Source organism: Acipenser ruthenus, chromosome 7 (assembly GCF_902713425.1).
Source record: "Acipenser ruthenus chromosome 7, fAciRut3.2 maternal haplotype, whole genome shotgun sequence".
Taxonomy (NCBI): Eukaryota; Metazoa; Chordata; class Actinopteri; order Acipenseriformes; family Acipenseridae; genus Acipenser; species Acipenser ruthenus.
Genome location: NC_081195.1, coordinates 40,171,447 through 40,198,809, shown reverse-complemented (window position 1 = coordinate 40,198,809; position 27,363 = coordinate 40,171,447). Strand labels below are relative to the sequence as shown.

The 27,363-nt window shown below is 34.9% G+C and overlaps 2 protein-coding genes across 6 annotated transcripts in view; one reads left to right on the top strand and one right to left on the bottom strand.

Moving 5' to 3' along the window:
- The window catches only part of LOC117414479 (alpha-1,3-mannosyl-glycoprotein 4-beta-N-acetylglucosaminyltransferase C-like), a 172,553-nt gene extending 160,307 nt beyond the window's left edge, over positions 1-12,246 (top strand). For all 5 annotated transcript variants that reach the window (XM_059026944.1, XM_059026943.1, XM_034024239.3 and 2 more), the window contains 3 exons: positions 5,359-5,513; positions 5,955-6,102; positions 7,409-12,246. In XM_059026944.1, coding sequence (XP_058882927.1) covers positions 5,385-5,513; positions 5,955-6,102; positions 7,409-8,565 — 1,434 coding nt within the window. In that variant the 5' untranslated portion in view covers positions 5,359-5,384 and the 3' untranslated portion in view covers positions 8,566-12,246. The remainder of the gene's footprint in view (positions 1-5,358; positions 5,514-5,954; positions 6,103-7,408) is intronic.
- A 7,213-nt stretch (positions 12,247-19,459) lies between these two features.
- Positions 19,460-26,207, bottom strand: LOC131737642 (neurotensin/neuromedin N-like). The gene is made up of 3 exons (XM_059027890.1): positions 26,047-26,207; positions 21,539-21,600; positions 19,460-19,919 (listed from the first exon to the last, which is right to left on the bottom strand). The coding sequence occupies exons 1-3, from the start codon at positions 26,105-26,107 to the stop codon at positions 19,767-19,769; spliced, it is 276 nt and encodes a 91-aa protein (XP_058883873.1). The 5' UTR covers positions 26,108-26,207; the 3' UTR covers positions 19,460-19,766.
- Between the last annotated feature and the right edge of the window lie 1,156 nt (positions 26,208-27,363).

The window sequence follows — 27,363 nt, the reverse complement described above, 5'->3', positions numbered from 1 at the left end:
CATGTGAAAGACATGACTTTGCAATGCACAGATTTACTTTAAATTGGATTACATGTATAACATTTTAAAATGCTTCATATTAATTATGCATATTCACATTACCTGCTTTTTCAGTGGCAAATGCATTAATCCAATGTTGTATAATAACATTCTTTACAAATTATGGTGTAAAATGTTGTTATGACTTTTTGACCCCAAATAAATATTACTAGAAATATTGTATAATGGGTATAATTATAATTTTGTAACATACAAATAAATGCCCTTTTAAAACGTGCTATAATACGTTACGTTTCACAAACAACACGGAGGAATCCTATAGGCCAGTTCAGGTATCAATTATTTACCGTTTGATTGACGTGATAAGTCCATCATTCACGTTTCGAGAGACTAGACCTTCCCACAAATATCCTAAAATGTTGGAAGCGATTGGTCAAACACAGCGTGCCCAAGCACAGTAAAACAGAGATAGCATACAGTAATCAATAGCGATCGATCAGTTCTGAAAATAACTACTGAAAGTAAGATTAAGTTTGCTACAAATAAGTCCTTAGATCCCCTAAATGTTGTATCCATCAAAAGTTGCACCAATCAAAGCACTATCAAAAATATAATACAGACCTTTTTGTTTGCTTGTTTGACTTCTGCATTTGACATTGAATAACACAGAGAAATCGTATACAGGGCAGTTTACACGTCAATCATGCACTTTTTAAATGAAGTCACACCATTCACATATTTTGAGAGCTTAAACCCTTCTACACACTCTGTAATGGAAATGATCAGATGCTCACAGCCAGTGCTACAGTGATATTTTAAGCAGCTTAATGAATATCAAACTTTATTTAATCTCTAAACTTCAAAATCATTATTTAATTAACTCCTAAGTTAAAGCTTTGTGAATAGGCCCTGTTAAAGGGTAGTGTTGCAGCCAGGACAGCTGAAATCCAGCACTTGGTTGTACACATTTATAAACAAAAAATAAATCAATTAAACAGAAATACAAAACAATCATCACCAACACTGTGCTATCAGGGTGAAACTAATACTCTGTTTACACTAGCCACTTTTAACCCTCTTTCAGGAAGTCTGAATTTGTCATGTACACTCCTCGGCTAAGCCCCCATTGTCAGAGTCAAACAACCACAGACAACAGCAACAGGAAGCCTGAATTTGTCATGTACACTCCTCGGCTAAGCCCCCATTGTCAGTGTCAAACAACCACAGACAACAGCAACAGGAAGCCTGAATTTGTCATGTACACTCCTCGGCTAAGCCCCCATTGTCAGTGTCAAACAACCACAGACAACAGCAACAGGAAGTCTGAATTGTTATTCTGACAACAGAACTAAAAAATATATATGACATAACGATGGGAGCGACAGAGGGAGAGGATTTGTGTGCTATGTGAAAAGTGTATAATTTATATGGGATAAATGTGAAACAAGCCTAGTTGCCATGAAACTTTACTGTCAGAAATATTCTTTTTTTACACATATCTACAAACTTAACCTGTGATCGTATTTTGATACGTATCAGTATGAGGATATGTTTGGTTATGTGGTTACCTATATCTAAAATTAAACAAATCATTACAGTAAAGTTGGTAAGAAAATAAAAGGTTTTATCACAGGCAAATACAATCCTTTGTTTAACACTAGAACAACTGCGTTTATAGGTATACCTAGAACAACCATGACCGGTCAAATTGACTGACATATTAAAAACAACATAAATATTATAATGAAAGGACAAACAATTGAATATGTTGTAGTTTTATTCAGGAACGTCATATAAAACATCTACACAAACGAAACATTGTAAATAAACAGACATTAAAAAATGAAATAAACAAATATCTGAAAATAAATGTGTGTATATACAGGTATATCATGTACATACAAAACTATACAATTGAAATGATGTAAATAAGTATATATATTTTTTAAATAAATGGGTTTATATTGCCTACATAACAAAGTGCATATACGCAACCGATGCTATGCATTTATAGACAGACATACTATAATCGAAATAACATGAATAAATAAACATTTGAAAAGAATGGGCTTCATTTACACTCATTTACAAAGTGCTGACAAAATCACACAGATCCTGTGCTTTTCAAAATATGCAGTGCACTTGCCTCAGACTGTCTTTGCGCATTTGGCACAGCTATCAACAGTAACCCAGGCTTCTGGCACCAAATGCTCTATGGGCATATACTAATGCTATGAAAGCTTCTAATTCCTCCAAGGGTGTCTGCGTCTTCCATGATCCATTTTAAACGTGTATTGGGGTAACAATGAATTTCTTAGAAAAACGAGTGACTTGTATAGTAACCAGAGTGCAGACAGAGAGCCAGGCGCCGCGTGCTGTCAAGTCTGATTGATGGGCTATCAGGAGGCTCATTGAAACAATATAAATGTCAGAAGACAGCTCACTTGAGCAATGCAGACTGATATACTCAAACTTCAAAACATGGTGGCAAGTCCCGACTGATAAATACAAATAATACTACAACATTTAATTGTTATAATATGTTTTATATGTAGCAGTCAATTTGACCGCTCCTGGTCGGAATAGGTATGACAGTATTTTATCTCCCTAATTTTTGCAGCTATGGGACACATAACAACACATATCTGACTAAAATACAAAATAAAATAACTCCCTCTCTATAATGCACATATAGTGAAGCAAAAATGTAACTTTCTGTGAATTAACCATGCATAAAGCACCATGTAATCAACGCTGTATTTTTTACCAAAAAAGAAAAAAACATTCCCACTCGTGGATTGTTTTAATTAGCAGTTTTTAAACTATAATTATCCCAGCTAAACGACAGTCAGGAGTTCATTTCGAAGCGACAGACAAGAAAACCAAGTGCGAGAAGGACAGCGGGTCGGGAGAGGGGAAGAGGGAATGAGCTCGCCCCAGGTTCGGCTGCCGGAGCAGGGCTGAAGTGTCTCGTCTCCGGAGAAAGCTGCAGCCCCTCTCGCAGCAAAAAAATAAATGCATTAGGAAAGATAACCACGTAATAGGCATAATATTTATTTAGTTATAAAACAAATGCTGAATAAGATGTCTGTGTTATAAAGTGCTAGCGCAGATTTTCTTCAGTTCCGATACAGTATCAAAAGGGAGGGACAGAAACAGAAGTTAGACTGAGAAGTTGTTTACAGTTTGAACAACACCGGTACTGTAGAAATATTGCATGAATCACTAGTATAGGGAATTGGGGGACATGCTGTAGGAGTGTTATATTCTGTTCACAACTGTTAATGCAGTGATGTCAATTGTGCAGACTGTGGTGATTTTGTGGTTTCCAATTTACCGGATTAAAACCCAGGCCTCCAGATGTGTAAACTACTGTAAAATGGGTTAGTGAATTGTCCCTCTACACCACAAAGCTCTCAGCACGTTGTTTTCTTTAATATACATAAGAAAAAAAATCACATAACTTTAAACAAATTCATAATCACCCAATAATGGCATTGACAGTTGTAAGGACATTAATTTGGTCACAGTTTCTTACAAGATGACCAGCCCTTTGGATGCTTAAACGCTTTTTAGCAATCTAGAACATTTTTTCTCATCCTTGGTATCCATTAGAATATTTTCAGGATAAAATAGTTTAATGTGCAATGCATAAACCCAAACTTTAATCCCTCTTTTCATCTCAGATATTTCAGTTTGGCTTACTCAATTCATCCAATTCTTTGACAACACACAACCATCTTTCTAAGCTTTTAAGTTCCTTTGCTTACATATTGTTTCTGCAAAATCAGTATCCCTTGGGATGGTATCATACACATTCTGTCAAAACATCTAAAATACATACTGTTACACATGCCAATTTGATTAAAAAGCCTGCCCTAGATGCATCCAATTTTACACAAAAACAACTAAAAGTTTCGACTTTTTCTTTCAGCTTCACTGACAGATCTGTTTCAAATATGCTAGAATTGGCTTTTGAGGTTTTTACAGCTCAGACACCTGCTTAAGTTGATAAAGTGAAATGTCTTTAAAGTGGTTCAGTAAAACAAAGAAAAAAAAATGTTTCCTTAGAATTATGAGCTTTGTAGCTGTGTATCACAAAATCCATCCTTGTGAAAACAAAACTAAAAATAAGATATTTATCTTAAATAAATTCACAGCTGAATCACACGGCCATGGAATGACTGTCAGACTAGATTTCCAAGCCAGGGAGGATGCGACATCAACTTTGTGAAAGACACTTTAATGAAGCTGTCATTGAAAAGTTATTTTGCACTCCCTCAACACCAGGACATCCCCTGAATTTAATCAAATCTTTTTAATGCAGATGTAGCCCGTTCACAGATTTTGCAATTAGAAACATTGCAGGATTGATTTTTACATGGTTTAAATGTAGAAAATCAATGGTTAGTTCAAGTCTCTTGGGGGAGGAGCTAGCTCTTATTTCTCCTTTGGTCTCTTCCTCGGTTGTTGTTTCCACAGAGAATAGTTGACAGCAGATAACCTTCTGGTAAAGATATCTTGTCACCACTGTGTTCCAGCATAACAACATAAATACAGACTTGATATTATTAACCCTCAGCCAACGTGTGTAGTTTAGAATTTGTTTTCAATGGTTGGTGGTAACTGGCAACTTGTATTATTATAGTAAGAATCTGCCTTCTTCCAAAAGCAAGACGTATGGCTGTTGCATATCTGAATTTAAAGCAACCAAATTGAGTACAGAGCCACTGCACTGCTAGCATTGAATTGCCTTTTCCCCCATCCATTATTGTAGAGAAAATGTATACCATATTTAAAAAAAAAAAATCATATTAAATAAATTGAAATAATTAACTATACAGTAGATCATATTGCGGTTGCCCAACATGCCTTGTGTGTTAAAACTATTGTTGATCATGATTCTAAGTAACATTATTAACACTGTTATTGCTTAGTAACTACTTATTAATGCCAACTGCATTCATATAAAGTAAACATTAATTATTGATTCCATACTTATTCATACTGAACTCCAAACCTAACATGAATTCCTCATGAACAGTGATAATGTTAATATGGACAGACACAGGGTGAATAATAGTAAAGTATGAATATAGAAAACCCTGTGTTAAGTCATTTGGGAATGAATAATGTAACCAAGGTTAGGGTTTACCTTTCAGCTAACTGTGTAGACTTCAAGGAGTGAAGTCGCTGATTTCAAATTCCAAGGTGTCAGGATCAAAACCTTGCTTCAGGCATAATCTGAAATATAATCAATTTTCCCTGACTGTGTGTATCTGACAGAAAACATGTATATTGACAAAACATTCAGTGCTATAAATGATGCTTATTGTATATACTTGTGCATTTTTGCAGGAGCCATCAGCAACTACATTTCTGTCATGAGGCTGCTGTGGAAGTACTTGGATAAAATGAGGTGTTTTCGGAAGCGCTTGACTATCCCTTTTTTGGGGATCCTTATTACATGCCTCCTATTTGTAAACCTGTATATGGAGGATGGTTATGTTTTGGTAAGTAACAGCTGGTTTGATGCTATGATAAATGTAAATATAGTTTAATTTTGACAAGTTATGTAAATCAAAAAAAACGAAGGGGCTTAATCTCAGAATCATTTACTATACAGTTTGCACAATATTCATTCCTGAATAGCAGGTTTCCATGGAAACAAGCACAGAGTGCAGGCAACAGGACAGAAACATATATTGAGTAAATAACATGAATTCAGGACACATACGTTATAAGTCTTTGAAGGTCATTAGCATAATATCATATTTTTGTTGCAAAATAGATTCTGATATTGTTACAGGTTTGAAGGAAGCACATGTGCAATGTCAAGTAACATGTGCAAAAATATCAGTTTAAAGTAATTTATCTCTTGCTTGATTGAGGCTAAACGTTTAGCTTGTCTGTGAACGATGTGATCAAATTAACATTTGTATCTTTGTATTTAGGAAGAGGATAAGAGGCAGCTACGGGAAACACCAACACATCAGCTTAACTCAGAAAGATATGTCCACACCTTTAAAGATTTGTCTAACTTCTCAGGTGCAATAAATGTTACCTATCGCTATCTTGCTGGTTCACCATTACCTAGAAAAAGTGAGTAACGTATGATTTATTTAAAGGCTTCATATCATATTGTGCTCTATTTGCATCCCTAACATTATTAGTGAAACTTAAATCAAACTCTATATCAAATGCTGAAATTATTCAAAGATAACCTAGTGTTTAAACTTGTAAAAGTATATTATTGCAAATGGAATACATCACTAATTACATCTGAATACTGAATACATCATCTTTAAACATTAGGCATTTTAGAATTACAGCAATCCATTGCATATGCGCCCATCACATATCCACCCTGACCGTTTATCCGCCATGATCAAGCTCGTCAGCAACGTCAGTTTATTATTGAACAGAGAAGATTAGTTCAGAAATTGTAGATCCTACCAAAGTTTTCGTATACTGTGCTGTATGTGCTCCGTGTGCTACCATTGCTGGTAGTGTCACATGAGCTGTTCAGTGTGTTGATATGTAAATAAATCCTGTTTGCCTGCGGGGCGTATCAACTTCAACCTCTGTCTCGATCTCCTGCCTGTCACTCAGCAGCAAATGCACACATCCAGAGGCAGACAGCTACTGTGTCACAAGCATTAATACCCTGTATCTTTCTAAACAAGGGATTTAGGGGAGCTCCCTAATAAAAGCTGAATCTCAAAAACAATAATTGTGTGAATATAGTAATTGGTACAGCTGTGTATAATTGTATTTAAAACAGGATTCATTCATCCGACTTTTTAAATATCCAGCCTTACTCTGGTCCCACCGCAGTTGGATATGCAACGGATTACTGTACAAGTGACTTACTTCATTTTTAACACCTGTTGTTTATATCCCAAAACAATACCACTGTACCGGTATATCTGTATTTGCATCTTGTTATTTAGATACAAAGACCATTTTCAATGTCTACCTATCTAACAGAAATCACTGTTGTTTATTTTTTGGTACTTCTTGTGTACAGAGTCTAAAGTTAAAAATAAATCAATTAAAAATAAATATTTAATCTTAAATACAATATAAACTTTTGTGAAGTATTTATCAACAGATATGTCTAGCTTTCTCTTGTTATAACCTAAACCACTGTTTGACCAGCCAGTAGTGCTCAGCTTTGCTTTGCAGTCCTCTGGTCCAATTTGTATGCGCTGACATCGCTTATAACAAGACACCTTCACTCGCCGTTGTAACTCATATAATATATTGCACAAGTGTCTGTAGATGTCCTTCATGCACCTGATGAAAACAAACTTTTCTGGCTCCTGGCTTGAACAAAAGAATCTGCTTTTGTTCCAATATGCATTCTTCTGTTTTATTATACTGTCGCTATCTTATTTTTTTGCAGGATACCTAACAATAGGATTGTCATCTGTCAAAAGAAAAAGAGGAAATTATGTACTAGAAACAATAAAATCTATCTTTGATCAGTCCAGCTATGAGGAATTGAAGGAGATTGTTGTGGTTGTTCATCTTGCAGAGTTTGATTTGGCTTGGTGTGAAAGCTTAGTCCAGGATATCACAAGAAAGTTTGCCCACCATGTTATAGCCGGGAGGCTACTGGTTATCCATGCTCCAGAGGACTACTATCCAGTTTTAGATGGGCTTAAGAGAAACTACAATGACCCAGAGGATCGTGTCAGGTTTAGATCAAAACAAAATGTAGACTATGCTTTCCTTTTAAACTTTTGCAGCAATCTCTCGGATTACTACATGATGCTTGAGGATGATGTCCGTTGCTCAAAAAACTTTTTAACTGCCATGAAAAAAGTTGTTACCTCAAGAGAAGGATCATACTGGGTGACACTAGAGTTTTCTAAGCTGGGATACATTGGAAAACTTTATCACTCCAATGACCTCCCTCGACTGGCCCGCTTCCTGTTGATGTTCTACCAAGAGATGCCTTGCGACTGGCTTCTCATCCATTTCCGGGGACTTCTCGCACAGAAGGATGTCATTCGTTTCAAGCCATCTCTGTTTCAACATATGGGGTACTATTCTTCTTACAAAGGAGCTGAAAATAAATTAAAGGATGATGACTTTGAAGAAGACTCCTTTGATATTCCTGATAACCCACCTGCCAGTCTGTATACAAATATCAATGTTTTTGAAAACTATGATACCACCAAAGCTTATAGTAGTGTGGACGAGTACTTCTGGGGCAAATCACCTTCCACTGGAGACTTCTTCATAATTGTGTTTAATAAATCAACAAAAATCACCAAAATAAAAATTACCACCGGAACGGATGACCGGCAAAATGATATTTTGCATCATGGGGTGTTAGAAGTTGGAGAGAAAGTGATTGGGACCAAAAAAGGCAAGAAATGTTCCACTTACATAACCTTAGGAGAATTTAAGAATGGGCAAGTTGAAGCCCAGGAAATAGAACATAAAATTACATTTGACATTGAATGTGTAAGAATTGTTGTCACAGCCAGTCAAAAAGAGTGGCTGATAATAAGAAGTATAAGCCTCTGGACTACACAGCCACCAAATCAATAAGCACACACGACTGACAGCAATCATTTCAGCAAGGCAATATATAAGAAATATTTATCATGCTTTCTATTTTTTTTTTTTCCTCTGGTGAATCATATTGATTTTGACTGGGTTAACTCAAATTGTGTTTAACAGAATCGATGGCAATTTAGTAAACCTAAAAGAAACTTAGTATAACTAAGAATTTGACTAGGTTTCTTGAACTATTACTGCATATTCTTCCATTGAGTGTTAACACAAATGTTATATTTACATACCTCATCAGGTAGTCATTAAAAACCAGTTTACATACCTGAATGGCATTTCAAAAAATAAACACATTGATCTATTGAGTGACAAATAAACATGCACATCCATAGAATACACACACACACACACACACACACACACACATTGACATGAACATAACCATGTTCAGATAAAGCCCTGGACCAATATTATGCTTGATACCTAAATATATTGCAACATAAAATGGCACTGTGGGCCTATAGTTATTATGTCCACATCCAAACTACTTTACTGACTATCATGCTTGCTTTCAGTGCATTGATCATGCAACGTGTTAAGAAGTACATCGATTCCACTGGTACTAAATGGCATCTGTCGAATCAACAAGAAAATCATCACACGTTTAGATTGATGATTTACAACTCCTTTTGACCCTTAACTACAAGGGGTACATGAGTGCAAATACTGCTGCGTAACTCATTTTGCTCCAGCATCCACGCAAATAGATATTTCTTATAGGTCGTATTATTCCTGTACTTTCTGTCATTTGAATAATCCTGTGTGTTGCCATAAACAAGTCCAAACAGTGGACAGAAGCATCATTATGTTATGTTTGCTTTTCTAATTGAGACAGCTTTTTGTGGAGCATACTGATGCATTTTTTTATTTGATTAAATTCAATGAGATACTGGAGAGTTCATTACATTGTACAGCACTGTTTGCTTGAATTTGTTGGCTAACTGCTTGTTTCTGTTTGTTATAGTGTCATTAAATAAGTAATAGTACTGCTATGATGAGAAGAATAAACTATTATGGTATTATATTTTCTTAATAAAGGCATACTAATAATAATAATAATAATAATAATAATAACAGGAATAATGTACACCCAACTATGCATAATAATGCTGCAATTCTATAGAGTGTTTCTGGTGACATATAAATCATGATTTATTAATGTCACCAGGAACCTATGATACAATTATAGCCTTATATAAACAGCTTATGGTGTATATTATTTGTTGTACTTAGGCTTACTACTTATCAATATTAATCGGTAAAGCTTGTTAAACATCGAATTGCCAAAAAATATGAGTTTGTCTGAAATAGATTTATATAGGATAAACGTCAGTAAAACCACTTGCTATTTTTCATTATTTTGCCAAAAATAATCATTTAGAAATCATCTCTAGTTTGTGTAGTTTTTATACTTGCTGTCTGTCCCGTCTCCGTTCCGCTCTGAATGCCTGGGGGTCGCTGTCAGTCATCTCAGTGGTCCGTTAATACTGTAGTTTCACTGTCACTGTCATTTCACCCTGTTCTGAGAGATCTCATTGACTGAAGCAGCACTAGAATGTTCTCATTCGTTTAAATGCCTGTCAATCATCAAGACCGGCACCGATTGTGCACCTTCATTTGCCAGCTACAGTTCCTGTCATTCAATGCGTCGACTTTGAAATTAGCGGGTAAGGTGTGGGTAAGCTCTTGCTATATATACACTGGCAGTTACGTGTTAGATTGAAAAATGTGGTGCAAGAGGAAAACACTAAATGAGTATTGTGCAGAATACCCTGACTGAAGTGAAAACTGTAAAGAATCGTGGGACAGGAGATGAAGAAAATACCCTGGTATGTAAACTGTGCAAAGCAGAATTCACAGAGAAGGCAAACAGAATGGTTGAACACATGCAGTCACAAGGTCATAAAAATATGAGCCCAGAATTGTACAATGGAATACAAAGTCGCAAAGTACAATGGAAGTTTGCTGGTGAAAATGCAGGAAAAAACGAGAATCTGGTGCTGGTTTCCCTCATGATTTAATGCATGCTCTGTGTTTTGATGCAATTCCGCTCAATGCTACTCGCGGAGGGAGGTGTCGTGGAAACAGTATCTGAGTCCAGCTGTGCTGAAGCAGGAGAACGGGGAAGCTCAGACAAGTATTAAGTGCAAGTTAGTTCTGTTCAACTATCTGTTTTGTTCTGTGCATATTATTTTTACTAGTAAATTTATGCTTTAATAGTATGTGTAATACACGTTTATATGCTGAGTTTTCTACGATTTATTTGAGACAATTGTTTTAATTGTGTAGAATCTTTATCTATAGAAGTTATAGCTCAGCTGTGACCAAACATCATTTCAATTAGAACGTTGTTCTATTAGAATGTTTCTTGTTGAGTAATAAAGGGGTTTTGCAATGTCATAAATAGTCAGTTTTTTAAAAGCATAAAGGTCGATTTCACCCATTTTCTGCTTGAATTGAAAAATAAAGATAAAAAACCCTGTCAATTCTTTCAAAAATAAACGTCGATATTAATCTTTGATTTGCCAAAAAAATTAAAATTGAATAGTAGCAAGCCTAGTTATAATACATGTTTTTATTATATAAATTGTATTACTAGCAGTGTTTAATATTAACAAATGAAGTAGTAGGCCTATTCAGAATAACATTGGAAAATAGAATTCTAAAAACAGAAAACAAGTTTATTTTTTAACAATTCATTTTAAACTAGTCTTTTTATTAACATCTTTTGGGGAAGGTGGGCGGGTAAACCACATGCATTATTATTAAGAATCGGAGTAGCAAATTCACTTGGTTTTTTCAGAGGATGGAGTTGGATGATTTCCTGGTCATGCAAGAGCCTCTACTTTCTGACATCAAACAGTGGGCATGTGCCTGAGGTAATTTCTTACTAAATGTATGTCGCTTATTGTTTTGAGTACTTGCATTTTTCTGGTCTTTTCTATACATTTCTCCATGTCTTCTGCTGATAAAACTTTTAATTGTAGGACACAGTTATTTGTTTTGATATTGACGGTTTAGTTCTGTTCATGTTATGGTGGTAGAGTTTGTTTTTAAATATCTTATTATACACGGGTCTCGTGCCACCCCTGTGTATAATACGAGTGTAAAACACTGAAGGTTATAGGAAAATTATTGTCCACCATGTATAATAATAGTAATAATAATAATAATAATAATAATAATAATAATAATAATAAAAATAATAATAATAATAATAATAGTAGCCATAACTTGGATACGACTATTGAAGACAGTTTGTGATTTAAAGTGATTTTGATAGCATGATGTATTACTGTCATTTTTACCATTTCCATTTGAAGGTGAATCAGTATCATATTTTAACAGATAAATTCCACACTAGAAATACAAATAAATATTACTACATATCTAATTATTAACAAATGTGTGTAAATGACTAGGACATTTTATATAAATCTCAATTTGTGCTTTATCATCCCAGTATTTTGGCATACAAATATTTATGAATTGATTAAAAAGAATCCTGTTATCTCAAAAGAGATTGGTTAAGTAAAATATTATTCTAAATGTATCCTTATCTAATAATAATGTGTAAATGGCTGTTATTGTCTGTGTATTTCATTTGTACCTTGTTTAACTTTAATTTATTATCTTATTAGGCACTAGCTTTTGAAAGACAGTGCTTTTGCAGACAGTGAATATGTTCAGTTAACACATGGGCTCTATTTCAACGTGAATGCAAAGATTTTCACCATATTTTATATAACAGTTGAATGTTAAAAACTAGAAAGAAGAAAACAACAATCTCATTGTTCTCTAAAAATATGTTTTAATGAATAATGATAAACTTATAATCAGGTTGCATGTTATATGAGGTGCAAAGTATGTTTGGGTATTGGTATTCTATATGGCATTCTATGGTGTTTTTGTTTGGGTATTATATTAGAGATATGCGTTATACAAAATATGTAACCCAAAGCAACTCTGTAATATGCTGTTTGAGCATACAAGCAAACTTGTAACTTATTTAGGACTTGTGGTTATTGTATTGTTTACCATATCATATCATACAGTTTCCCTAACTAAGGCTGGCTCCCAGCAACAACGACTGTAATGCTACAAGATCTGTGTAAGTCAGCCTCTATAATTTCCATCTCTTCTTTAGCATGTGGGTGGGGTACCCAATCATTAGTGGCAGGCACATTCCTGATCATGGAAGAACACAGCTTTTTAAGCTACCACACTAAAAAAAAAGGTTAATTTGATCAAGTTAAATTCCAACCCTGGAACTTGAACTCCGGCATACAGTATGTTAACAAAAGGTACTACAGCAGATGATTAAACCATGCAGAGACTGCAGGTTGACATGTTTTTAAACTAACATCTGTTCAGAAGATATTTTCGTGCCAAAGTCTATGTCTAACACATAGGAGTATTTTCAAATGATATAGACAACGGCAGATTGATAAAAATGAAACCCTGGCCCTCACATTTTCCTCTAAAAAGTACACTAAGGGCCCTATTAGATCTAATTTTGTACAGCATTTTTTTAGATCAATTGAATAGGCCAGCAACTGTCCTTCTAGTTACAAATTCAAAATTCTACAAAAGTAAACCATGTTGATACAAGAATTCTCTTAAATTGGTGTTTACATAAGGCTTCATTGTAACTTTTAGTGCAGTAATAGTATCTTTTTTGCTTACATTTAATTCTGTTTCCAGTTTACATTGATTATTTTGTAAAGAAATCTGTATTCAATTAGTCAGTTATTTCTCTGGCACAAATGTTGACTGTAAATGTATTGATGTGTCTACCCCAGAGTTTTGTAAAAAAATGAAAAACAAAGTTAAATGTTTTGCACTTTGTTTCACAAATGGAATTCGTGATCTGTTTTGCCAATAAAATGTTATACTAAAACAATTTGTCATACCATGCAGCAATAAGTCTTTTTCTTTTTTGAATTCAGTGTTTTGGAGAATGCTGGATGTTCAGCATAATCAATAAATAAATAAATAAATAAAATGAAAATATCCATTTAAATCAAACATTAGCCTGTCTGTGATACAGCAATATCGAATGTCAAGTTCTTTGTCATGCTTGCTAGGCTTGAGGTTGCATCACCCTCTTATGTTTAGGTGTAATCCCTGAATTGGTGGTTGATGCAATCTAGGGATATCTGTCCTAAAAGAGTTAAGCAATAGAAATGATTTAACAAGTAAATTGACTGGATGGTGGTTGACAGATGATATTAACCAAAACTGAGAATTGTGACCAACACTAGTTGTGCGGAGGAATTTGATACGATCATGTGGTCCTGATCTTCTGACTCAGTGAACTCAGAATAAAAACAGTTTAGGAAGGGGTACCATAGCCATAGGTTGTACTCCCTCTGGGGAATTTAATGCAACATAAGGTCAATCTGGAAGTAGTAATCTCCAGGCAAAGTTCATTTGAATTGAGCAGCCTGAAAAAAAATGTATTTAAGAGGTTAGTAACACAAGAGAAGGTAGAAAGTCACATAATGGCATGTCAATAATATATATATATATATATATATATATATATATATATATATATATATATATATATATATATATATATATAATCATATTTTGTCAAACACAGTACTAATGCACTAGGTAACTGAAAAACATGAATTAGTTGTATAGGTACCATTAAACAATTAACTAATTAAGACCCAGAAGGAGGTTAAATAGGTTCAAAAATGTAATTTAGGGTATAGGTGGAGAGGGCTCTGGACTCTGAGGACTAGAATTGTGCTCCCCTGTTAAGTGGAGCTTAAACCTGGTAATGTTTGAGGCAGGACACTCTAAATACACCTGCAGCTAATATCATTTGCTTGAGAGGAAAATCCATGCAACCATCACCAAACCAAGCTGATATTGTCTGCTAACTTCCAATCAATCTATGCTATGTTTCAGGTTTACCTCCTCCTCCTCCTCCCCAACATCGACTGCATTTTTGGTGGGGAGGCTGGTAGCCGAACTGCCCCCTTGCCTATCTGTCAGCATCGACTTTAGGGTTAATCAGAATGTTGAGGCAGCACTGATTGTCTGAAAAATGAGGCCAAGCATCATAACCTAAAAGTTGAAATACTGTGATACACGCTTATGACAACTGTTTTTGTTTTCAAATAGAAATGTTTTTAAATGGTGAGAGTTGTCCTGACTGAAACAAAAAGATGCATGTGGAGATCCGAAATTAAACTCACCAAGTTATTTATTTAGAGCTTTTTCACATCAAACTTTTGTTTTCATTTTAGAACAAAAGCAGGTGTTTACTTAACACAGTGGTAAAGGTTTTGTGAATGTGGTCCAGCATATCCAACTAGAATTGTTAATGTATTTTTAAAAATGGAGAAGATGAGAACAAAAATGGTTGTATTACTTAGTGCAGTGCACAATAAGCTGTCCAATAAGTTCATAATTATAAGTGGCATGCACATAAAACATTTACATTGTAAAATCCATATACATTTTACAAATCAGTTTCAGACAATATGCACAAGACTGCTGGTAGTAATCACTAAGGGTATGGTCCTGTATCCCTCCAGATCTATTAACACAAATACTCCTGCCAGCCCAAGATGGTCCTTGCATCCAAATGGTAGTATTTTCTGTCCAGTCCCTGTATAAACAGGAACAATATTATATAATGAGGGGTTCACATAACTTTTATCATTAGGTTGTCACATGAGTACCAGCAAAATGGTTTGGTACGCACCAAAATTAGGGGTCATCATCCAAGTTGCTGTCTAGCGCCACCTCCTCCTCCAACAGTTCAAACAATTGGGATGTCAAGGGTTAGGGGTGTAAATTTGGAGCTAGAATCTAGCACCAGGGTGCCTCATATATCACCACTGACCAGGTCCAAACCTTGTCCAGCCTGTAGTCACTTAGTCAGACACTGTCGAATGCTGTTTGAATGTAAATGTAAAGTGAATTGAATGTGTGGGTTGTGACAGTGGTCATCAAGTGACATGGGCTCATTTGGGTAAGCCAGAGTGTGAAGAGGGAGTTCCTGCCAAATGTGTACAAGTGTCTTGCAGGTATCAAGTGAAGACAATGGTTGCCCACACCTGTGATGTAAAGCGTTGGATGAAAAGGGCCTGTTGTGGTGTTTGCAGAACCCATCCAAGCTGAGGCTAGTGCAGAGTTCGAATCCTGCTGGGAACGCGCCGATTTGTTAGACATGAATTGGATGCTTTAAACTAACATGTATTGATTGAAATAATATGATATACTCTTTGTCAATAATGATATTAATATTGTCTGTACTCATTTTTTTTTAGATCTGTATACCAAGTAGGAAATATTGTAGGCAGCTTTTGTGTGCAGCTTGTATGTAAAGGAGCCTGTTGAAGAGGTCGAGCTGACCTGCTCCTGGCAGACTCTTATCAGATGAAAGCAACTCTTTGAATCAAGTGTCAAGCCTTGTTAGCACATTCCAGTCTGATGAGAAAAAAGGTAGCCAACTTTCTGGAGAGAATTGCTGTGCTGAGCAAAAAAAGAATAACACAATCTAAACAAATAAATATGTGTGTTTTACTAGTGTAGGTTTTTAAAGTAATAAATAAACTAAAAAGACTTAGAAAACTGGTATACAGTTTAACTAGTTCAACAACAGACTCACAGTGAAGTCTCTCATTTAAAGAAAGAAGTGAGTTCAATTTAACCCTTGGGCATGAATATATGACAACTTTGTGTTAGCGCTTGTAGTTTGGTAACCGTAAATCAGAAAACCCAATATATCAACAGAAAGGCATTAAGTAGACCTTTCCAGTGATATAATATGTTTGGTTGTGGGATGTGTTATATTTTTTCACATATAAGCCACGCCACCCAAAAAATATAAAAAATTGTATAATAAATCATATTTGTAAAACACACACGTACTATTTTTTCTAAACAATGTAGAAAAAAATGGAGTATATAGGAACTGCGCAATTTTACAAGGATTTCAAATCAGAAATCAGAATTGAAATTGCTTGTATAGTTGCAGCTACACAGGGTTTCGTAATGCATGTATTTTACAATAAAGAGCTGTATATATATATATATATATATATATATATATATATATATATATATATATATATACATATACAGTATATATCACACAAGATGCTGAGTATGTTTATTATTATTATTATTATTATTATTATTATTATTAAAAAAGAAAAAAAACTTGATAGTACAGTATGCTACAAAAAAAAAGTACTACCAATAAAAAATAGCTAAATGATAATAAAAGTAATAACTACATCTAAATAATTATCTGTCCTTTTACACACAAGGAAATGAAGAAAATATAGGGAAAGTACACTAATAATAATTAAAATATTTAAGTTACACCCAAGTTATTTAGGCATCAGATGCATGCAACTCGTTTACGTTATTTCCACTTCCGTCCAGAGAAACCTAAAAAAATAAAAAAAAAAGCTATTAATTTTTCCCAATTCTTAGCTTTCGGATGAGTTATAGATCAGCACTTTAGGGCATGTAGAAGGGGAGATACAGACGTTTCAAACGTGTGAGTACCCCTTTGAACTCGGCTGTAATGGCGGACGCAAGGTAATCATCCTCATAGTTAAAAATAAAAGTCCCACCCCACCCCTAAACCAATTACATGGAGGCATTCACCGTAGTCATGGCAAAACGATTTGCACCCCTTTCAAGGGTGCTGGGTTCAGGATCCAAAAGTTTCAGTGGTCATCTAACACATGTGACTATGCATCAGGGTAGAATGGAGTGAGGCTGATCGGCGGAATCGATATTTTATTTTTTAAATATTGACCCACGCTCACAAGCAGCACTGCTTAAACCTTTAAGGGCCAAGCATTTTTCAGTGGGATGCTCCTCCAATACCAGGGTTTTTGGCTGTAGTTGACTCTCTTCCTATAAAAATTCACAAAAATATATTTTTTTACAGTAGCATCTTGGAATTGGTGTCCTTTTTTCAGAAGTATGGAAATCATGAAGAGGAATGGTTGCAAGTATCTCCTACAAGAGCAGAGTACAGTATTTGTCAAATAATTAATTCAAATCTGTTACAGTGGTTGAATCCTGATCTCCACATTCCTAAAGTTAAATGCTTTGTCCTGTTTCACATTTAATCTCAATACCAACAAATATGGCATAAATCTAGATATAGAAATAGATTTAAAATACAATATTAGCAAACCTTTTCATCATGCCAAGTTTATTGCAGCTTTTTAAAAGAGAGTAATTTCCCTGACAGTAGTGTCGTTGAACTAACAAATTGTCATTGATATTTCTGTCATATACACTCCCGCATAAGTTGAGTTGAAATACAAGATTGCACTTAAATAAGTAATGCATACAACACATGCAGTCAGGTTTACACGTGTTCTCTCTCAATCGCTTGTATAACACAACAGAACAGTGTACTTGATACCTTATTGTATGAAGTTCTCTATGTTATTAAAACAGCTGTATGTATGAAAAATATAGCGGTACACACACCCACATGTTGCTACAACTGTTTAAATAACATACCTGTAATTTTATTAGCATTGTTACCATCCTGACAACTTTTTACACTTATAACTTTAAAGGATTATTGCCCACATTGTCAATCAGGTAACACAGCTATAACAATCCATGATGTGGTACGGAACAGAAAAGCCAGAGCACTTGTTGTTATGTTTTTTTTGTTTTTTTATCACTCTTCCTGCAGTTATTAGAGGACAGATCTCAAACCCCAGTGCACTAGAGAGGCCATTTTGAAAATGTCCAGAATACTTAATTAGTGGGGTCCCCGAGTGGCTCACCTGGTAGAAGCGTAGCTGCGTGGTGCGCAAGGTGAGTCATACAGTGCAGGTTTGCGTCCTGGCTGAGCAGAGTAGGCCGGTCTTCGCTGGGGACTCCGAAGGGAGTGTCGCATTGGCCCAGGTGCTCCCATGGGTTAGGGAGGTAAATACTCATCACTCTGCAGTGAACCCTGCTGGACAGGTGCCCAGTGAGCTCAGAGCAGATACCTGCAGGGCTGACCTTTGTCCTCCAGAGGTCGGTAGCTTGCTGACATCCACTCTAGAGTTCCTGGGTGAAAAAGGAAGCTGGCTTGGTTGTGGGATCAGAGGACAACCACTGAATCTTCAGGGGCAGAGCCATGTGGGAAATTGCTGTGGTGATGAGAAAAGTGATTGGGCATTCCAAATTGGGAGAAAAATGGGGGGGGGGGCTGTTTGTAGGGCATGGGAGATCATTAAACCTTTTCCAGTAAAATATGAATAAGGGCGGACAGTCGAGACTGGGTGCTATTTTGAGCGTATGGTATATTTCCCATTTACAATGCACATACCAAGGGTCCTCATATTTGCACAGTACGTGAAAGGTTAAAGTATTTGCACAAAATTGAAAGTTTATCAAATTATTCCCAATACATTTCAAAATGTCTATAGGATGCTTGGTGCACTGTGTATAAAATGTTTATTAAAGATTGATGCAAAGTCAACACATTAGCATCATCCTTTTTTAATGAGGACCCTAAAAATTGTACCGTGTTTTCAAACAGCAATTTATACATTCATCATTATCTAGTGTTTTGTTTTCTTGGCTAGTTAAAAAAGTGAGCTAGGGAATTTCCTGTCCTTACCAGAATGTGATTTTCCACACCTGCTTTATGGTTTTGATGAATACAAAAGAAAATAGGAAAATAGATTACAAGAGATGAAATACATTCTCAAGAAGATTTGGCTGAGAAATCTGCAAAGCTGTCCATGGGTTTTAGCCAGTATCATTTCAGAATGCAATACATTGTTCAGATCGTGGACTCATACCAACAAAAGTTAATTTATTCTTTGACAATATGTATAGTTGTAGATGCATGCATGCAACTATTTGTATTTACAGGACTTTAACCATGATTTCAAAATGTGAAAGGTTTGATAATGAATGACATTGTATTATTCTTATACATTTCATATCTTAGGTCAAGAAACAGGATGAATGATTTAGATGTGTCAACAACAGACCTTAAGTGGATTGGATAATGCTGTCAAGTTTATTTACAAAATCAATGTTTTATAATGAAAGATACACAGTTTATACCATTGTTCCAGAAAACACAAAATAAGCAATAAATACCAAGTGTACAATAACTACAGCCACATATTCACAACATGTATAATGTCTTTCCACAAGGTATCAGGTCAGTAGAATGTATTTCTCTTCAAAATGTATGGTCTTCTGGATTTGTTAATATGCAACTGTCTTTTCAGAATGTAAGGTGATTTTCTCTTTAGTATCTCCTCGTTCTTATAGTTTAAATGGTCTTGATCCTTGTCTTGGGTTTTCTGAAGTAACTAGAAACGAAGAACAAAAACATATAAACATTAATACTTTTCAAATCCATGTAAATAATAATATACAATTTGTATAATTTAGTGTACAAATAACTAGTTCTAGGCTATATAAAGTTTTATATAAAGACTGGATTATGTGTTATAGAAAGCAATACAAATGTTAAGGTGGTCTTTTATGTTCTGGGGTTTGTGATACATTAGGGAGAAAACAAAAGAAAAACAACAATTGATTTTCTGTTATATATATATGCAAAACTAAATTGTTACAAAACAAGTAAGACATTACTTTAAATGTTAATTTAAGGACCCAAAAGTATGTTGTTTGTTATGTATCTTGTAACATGTTTGCAACAGTTGTATTCCCCTTTCACAAAGATTGTGCTTTTGGCATTTTGGTGTAAAACCCTGTAATGTTCTACTGTTACAGATCTTTATGAGTTGATAAGCTGCCTCTAATGCCTCCAAACTGAAGCTATCTGGAAGTGTTCCCTTGAGATGACCCATTCTGCATCATTGCTCCATGCATCTTCCCCTCTGCTATTCAAGTTATTTAGAAGCCTGCACATGTTTAGCAGTGCCACCTTCCAATGGGGGAACCTCTGTTCCACAGCTGTGGCAATGATAACAATACAGCACTTCCTTGGATGAAAGCGAAGTGTCTTTCGTAGACACTGGAAGCGACTCTTCCACACACCAAACATGCATTCCACAAGGATTCTTGTACGAACGTGAGCTTGGTTGTACCGTTGTTGGGAAACATCTGCTGCATTGAGGTAGACGCCCCCTTGGTTAGCGAGTGCAATCGCTTTTCCTCCAACCCGCGATTGCCACATCACCTCCCATCTGTGGCGATGACTTGGGGTACTGTGGCTGTGCCCCCTTTCTAGATGGCCGACTTTCACCTTTCCCTGGAATGAATTGCCAAACCATCCAGTCCGGGGCACACTGTCCCTTTATACAGTGCCCTCACAGGTTGGGAGGGAGATTTATAAACAAGATTCATTCTTTCTCTGTCACAGGTGGTCTTAGCATGCCCCTATTATTATGCCCTTTGAATTTCCATCTATTATTCTGACCCATATTGATTCTGCGGAATTGGAAATGCAGTATGTGCACTGCCATGTGAAAAATTACTTCACACATTATTTGCATATTAAGCGCGCACACACACACACACACACACACACACACATATATACAGTATATAGTATTGCTACTAAATCGACGTTTAGTACCTTCAGTTATTCATAAAACCACAGATTTGAGAAAAGTAATTTTATGGCTCAAGAGGCAAGGTCAACTATAAATAAATGATTTTAATCAAATTTAAAAAAAGAACCTGGCACACATATTCTGTTGAAAATGTCAATTTAAAGGTTCACAATAGAAGGAATAATTGCTTATTGTGAATAATTGTCAATTAGACAGACTATGAACATGTTTTAATGTTTATTTTATTTTTTGAGAGCATATTTATGTTTAATTGTTAAACCCATGGACCCTTCTTGGTAGGGACAAGTTTATTTTGAGATCAGATGAAAAAAAAAAGGTTGATGTATGTGAGCTCACTTTGTATTCAGCGTAGGTAGGGTCTTCATCTGGGATGTTATGCTACATACCTTTGAAGTGTAGAGGCTTTTCAATAAATCGACTTCTAATGCTTTCATTTCCTGATCAGGATCTACAATGGAACAAAGACAACCATATTAAAAGCACTCCCAATACCAATCTACTGGCAGGAATGGCAAAATAAAATATGTTCATACTAGAGATGAGCAAGTGGCTTTGGGCACTAAAACAACAACAACAACAACAACAATAATAATAACAACAATAATAATAATAATAACATTAAAAAAAATAACATTCCTTTGAGATGCCAGTTTTTTAACCTCAGATTCAAGGATCAAAATATGCCCACAAAATCTAAAAAAAACATGTGTACACTAGCTGAACACACATAAATATTTAATACATATGTCAATATGTGACTTTCAAATGTCAAACACATACATACAGTATGCTTATCTGTATAGCATGCAACCTCCCTATTCAGAAACGCATGGCATGCAATGCACAAATACTTATATAACATCAGTTTTCAGGGTCAATATAAAATTAAAACAGGTGGCTATTGTTTACATAGGGTTATGGTAGGCAAACATTATAAACGACAATTATATAAATGATCAAAATAATGAAGTGATGGCATTTATAATAATAATTTTCCATCTGAACCATATGGAGGGCAAGATTGATATATTTTCCTAGAAGTACAATTGCTTTCTTTATGTTTAGCATTCCACCTAATGACTCTGATGCAATAAGAAACACTTCCTCTTTGAAACGTGTTTATCTTTAGTGCCAGGACAACATACTCTTTGAAATTGAAGTGAAAAGATTTTGCTGGTGGATACATGTTCGTCTTTTGATTCCTTTTTTGTTCCAAGAACTTTCTTTTCTTCTTGTTTGTAATTTGATATTATTACCTGAAGTACTCTTCATTTTTAATACCATTTTTGTGATTTTACTGAATCATATCAATGCAGGACTCAGTGTTCCTAAACGCATCTCAGTAGTATGTCAAAAAGCACTGCTGCAGGGCAAAATGAAAGTGAAGGTACAATTTATACAGGATTCCCTGACATTTATTTTTCATGTGTTAGGGGCTTTGATTCCAATTCATGATAGGGACTCATCATTCAGAGGAAGGTCCCTAATTGTTATTCAAGGCAGAACCTGAACATTATTTTTGCTAAACCATGTTTGTGAACACTCATTACTATGCTATACCTTGGTCAAGTTATAGAAAAGTATAGTCAAGTGAATGGTGAATGTAGTGCACAGACAACCAAGCTAAAAATAAAACAACACATGGTTAACCATAGAAAAACATAAGCATGCAGAACATAAGCATGCCACAATCATGGTATGTTAAATTATTGTGAAAATGTACATTGGCAAATTTGTTATATGGCCTTCACCGGGGGGTGTCCAGGATTCACCCAAATTCCAAATCTGAATCCTAAACATTCAGGGCCATTGGTAATGGGTCAAAAAATTCCCAGGTCCTAGTTTTGTGTCCTATGAATCATTTTAGCATTCAGGGGAATTATTAGCAGTGACTGCAACCAGTTCATAATTGGAGTCATGGTGGGTCTGGTCTGGCCTGGCAAGGAATGGACAGCGGCTTGCTTGAGTCGGGTTCACAGAATGTGACAGAGCCTTCTCACTATGGGAGCCCATACCCACAAGATCAATAATTGTCCAAGTGGAAACAAAATGAATTTGTGTTTAGCATTCAGGTGAGGAAAACAATATAGATGCAACCAAAAACTGTTTATTTTTAAAAGACTTCAGAAGACTACTGGTTCAAGTGTTATTAATATTGATATTTAACACAATCAAGTGTATTTATTCATATACACTCTGATGGTGTACATTATTTATGTTTAAGCTATATAACAACAGACAAATAAATCAATCAAAGTCAGTTTAACAATGTAAGCTTCAAGGAAATTACATTATTTGACTGGATTTATAGTACACATAGTACCTAAGGCAACCAATGTCAAATAACCAGGAGTGTTGTAGAAAAAATAAAATGAAGTGACCCCTAGACAAATCAGGGCTCTCTAGTTTGAGTGAATAAAAATGCATTAATCAAAATCAGGCAATTTCATGATGTAAATTGTTGACAAAAAGGATCTATGATTTATAACCAAAATCAATTTTCTTGTTATTATTTAAATACAATTTTAAGTGAACAAGACTAATCTTTGAGCACATGTTTGACATTTAAATAAGGGCATACTGCTTAATATACATGTTTTTTTCTACAGAATTATTGTGCTATAAACTACAGAACAAAAATAAGTAAAACAAAATCTGCATTCTCATTGACAAGACAGTGCTTTTTATTAGTAGGGCATAATACTATATATCAAAATGACTCAAAATGACTTACGTACTATACTAGTCCTGGTCCTGGTGTTTCATGTATTTCAATACACTAGATCAAATATCCAACAGTCAAGTGGTGGCATTCATTACATTTGCTTTTAGAGCAATTTAGGCCAAATGGCAGCTTCTGTATAGTATTTTGAAAGTAATAAAAGTGACAGTCACATCATATACATAATGAAACTTGTATATTATATTTAACATAAACTGTTGTTTTGTCCTCAAAATATATATTAACTGGTGCCAAAATATATATTAACTGGTGCCTAACCCCTCTATGCATTAATATTTTTGAGTACTGTTTGCAACCACTTGATACTATGCCTACATCAACATTCATGTCTTTCTCTTTGAAAGCCATCTGGGATCAAGAAAACCAAGCACTTTACTGTAAGATAAAGCATGTATAGTGCATATCTGAGGGGAATGCAAGCACCTTAGCCACAACAAACATAAAAGTGGAAAGATAATTTCACAATCAGGAGCTTTAATGTCTGAATGCTCTTTCACTCATGCACTTCAGTTTAAATTCTGCAAGAGGCACAAGACTCTATATATAGAAGATTATTGGTGATGAGATCACTATGCTAGACTGAAGCCACGCCACTACCAAATTATTGAAAATAAACAATTCCTTATGCAACAAAAGTGTGCCAGAGGGAATTTAGTTCTGAAAGTTCTTAAAACAAGATGCATATGTGACATTGACAGTCAACTGGGAATAACCCTCAAAAGATCCAGCATAGCATATGATAAAATGATGTATTAAATAACACTGGGCTTTGTTACTATAGCTTTGTATATCCATTTAACATAGTTATTGTAAAGTAACTGTCAATTGGACTAATTAGTTACTTTGGCATGCACAAATGTTCTTCTCGACATGTTTTGCTCAGTTAAGCTATTAAAAACTAAAATGAAACTTTCACTGTTGGAATAGTGTATCCCTGTAAGAGTTTATACTTAGCTACAGTACGTTTGTTTGATATATCCCCACTCAAGTTGCAAGCAGAGTCCAAAATCTAGTTTGGTGGGGAATCATTAGTAGTGATGGAGGGAACTCTGTCATTATTATTATTATTATTATTATTATTATTTATTTCTTAGCAGATGCCCTTATCCAGGGCAACTTACAATTGTTACAAGATATCATACTATTTTTACATACAATTATCCATTTATACAGTTGGGTTTTTACTGGAGCAATCTAGGTAAAGTACCTTGCGCAAGAGTACAGCAGCAGTGGGGACTGAACCCACGACCCTCCAGTCAAGAGTCCAGAGCCCTAACCACTACTCCACACTGCTGCCCTACATACTGTGCCCTGTCATATACTGTGAGCTCTCACCTAATATACTATAGCATTATATTGATTCATTTAAATAATAAACACAAAATTTAAAGAAGCTAAAATTATACTTAATCAAGAATAAATGTAAATCATGTTTGTATCAATCATTATCGTTCTTATTATGGCTTACAAAACTGTCACCCAGACCGCAAACTAACTCTGTGACCATGTATCATCTCCTGCTTTTAGCAAAAGTCTGAATCATATCTTGCTTGTCTTGGCACTAGAAATGTGGTTATAAAACAGTAGTATTACAGCACAGCATGTACTTAAAGCAAGAATATAGTATTACAGCACTGGCTGAATGAACACCTGAAGTACATTACATGCATGGGAAAAAATGAATAAAAGACACTATTATCAAGGTACCAGAAGAAAATAAAAATATGCAATAATTAATAAATTCATGCCATGCATTTTAAAACAAATTTTGTCACAGTTTTAAAATGTGTAATATTTCATTAAAAAAAAAAAAACCTGATCAATTATTTATTTTGCAAGAACACAGTTCAGGTTATACAGATGTGTTGTTGATTCATTAAAATGCTATTTTTTTCTATCTATAATATCTTTGGTAAAACATTCAAGACAACTGAAGAGGTGACATAGATATGTTCTGACCAAATATATAACTCTGTTGAGGATGAAAAATTGAAATGAAAAGTAACAGGTGCACAAGATACAGTGAAATGGTAGAAGCACAGCAATCTAAAAAAATCAATAAACCAGAATACATGAAAGAAAAACTATAATTTCTCAATAATGATTAACCTTTTCATCTTCCAATAAATATTGTAATTCAGTAATACTTACCTGAGCACACCCCATCATAAGACAAAAGGAGGAGCACTAAACAAATAAGCTGAGTTCTCATATTGTAAACTCCAAGTTTTTGCAAGTTTAGATAATGATCAAGTCCATATGGAAAAGATCAGAAAGGAAGCAAAAAATGTTAACTGCTTCCTTGGTCACTCTCTTTGTGCCTAGGTGTAGAATAGGGAGAAGTGTATTCAATCCCCTCAGTATATTGGGAGCAGTGTGATGTCATTAAGACACTCCACCCCCTCTCACTTCCCAACTTTAAGAAAATCTTAGTGAATATGACGTCATTTAAGAATTATTCTACTCAATGCCTCTTAGGTGAAGAGACATTTCAATCAAGTCACTTGCTGAGCTGAAATTCTGAACAGGATAAGCACCTGTAAAGTATTACACTTGTTGTACTGGAGGTTTTAGAAGCATGGTCTATTCAAATTGATCTTATGAGTAGTAGTCGTAGTAGTCGTAGTCATAGTAGTAGTATTTGACCTGTCAGTTTAAGCACCTATCATGAAAGTAGAATCTGGACTAAATCTTGTAACACCAATGACTAAGCTATTGATGTGCAATTCAAACTAAAAAATACAAATATGTCAGAAACACATCTGTATAAAGGCAGTTATCATGCCATTTGTCAAGTTTACAGATGTGTGCGCATGGAAATGTGTATATATATATATATATATATATATATATATATATATATATATATATATATATATATATATATATATATATATATATACTTTTAATTTAGCAAACAATCACTTTTCAATCAATCACTTTTCAACCTTGATTTCTTTATTAAAAGTGTGACAACTCAAATACTGCTACAACAACTATTACTACTATTAATAATCATATTCATAATCACACACCCCCATGATCTTGAGTTGTGTTAAAGTGTCATATTGTAACATGGAGGGTAAAAATCCCATCTCTGCCAAATCCAGGTGCAGAATGTGTCTGGGGCTTAAATGAATAATTGGTGATCAATTAAGCCTATCCACGTGCTATAAAAGAGCAGCCAGATCCTTTGTTCAAAAAGAATGGATGGTTCAGTGAAGGCGTTGCTCAGCCTGAACAGAGAAAGAAGGTTACAGACAGGTTTGTTCAAGCACTGTGATAGCTGTGCTTAGGTGCTGTCTTTATGTAGGAGTATTTTGGATTTGTTTTGTTTAAACATTTTATTTGTTTCTTTTGTTTTGAGGCATTGCAGTTTTCCAGGTCTGTCTGCTGTTTTTGCCACTGACCAGCCTTGTCTGCCACTTTGTTTGTTTTATTGATTTACAATACAATTAAAAAACGAGT

Bases quoted from the DNA above. Each gene is read 5' to 3' on its own strand.
- LOC131737642 (XM_059027890.1), bottom strand. From the start codon at position 26,107: ATGAGAACTCAGCTTATTTGTTTAGTGCTCCTCCTTTTGTCTTATGAT. The intron at 21,601-26,046 runs GTAAGTATTACT...GTTCCATTGTAG, and splicing joins TTATGATGGGGTGTGCTCAG to ATCCTGATCAGGAAATGAAA. The intron at 19,920-21,538 runs GTATGTAGCATA...CTTCGTTTCTAG, and splicing joins AAAGCCTCTACACTTCAAAG to TTACTTCAGAAAACCCAAGA.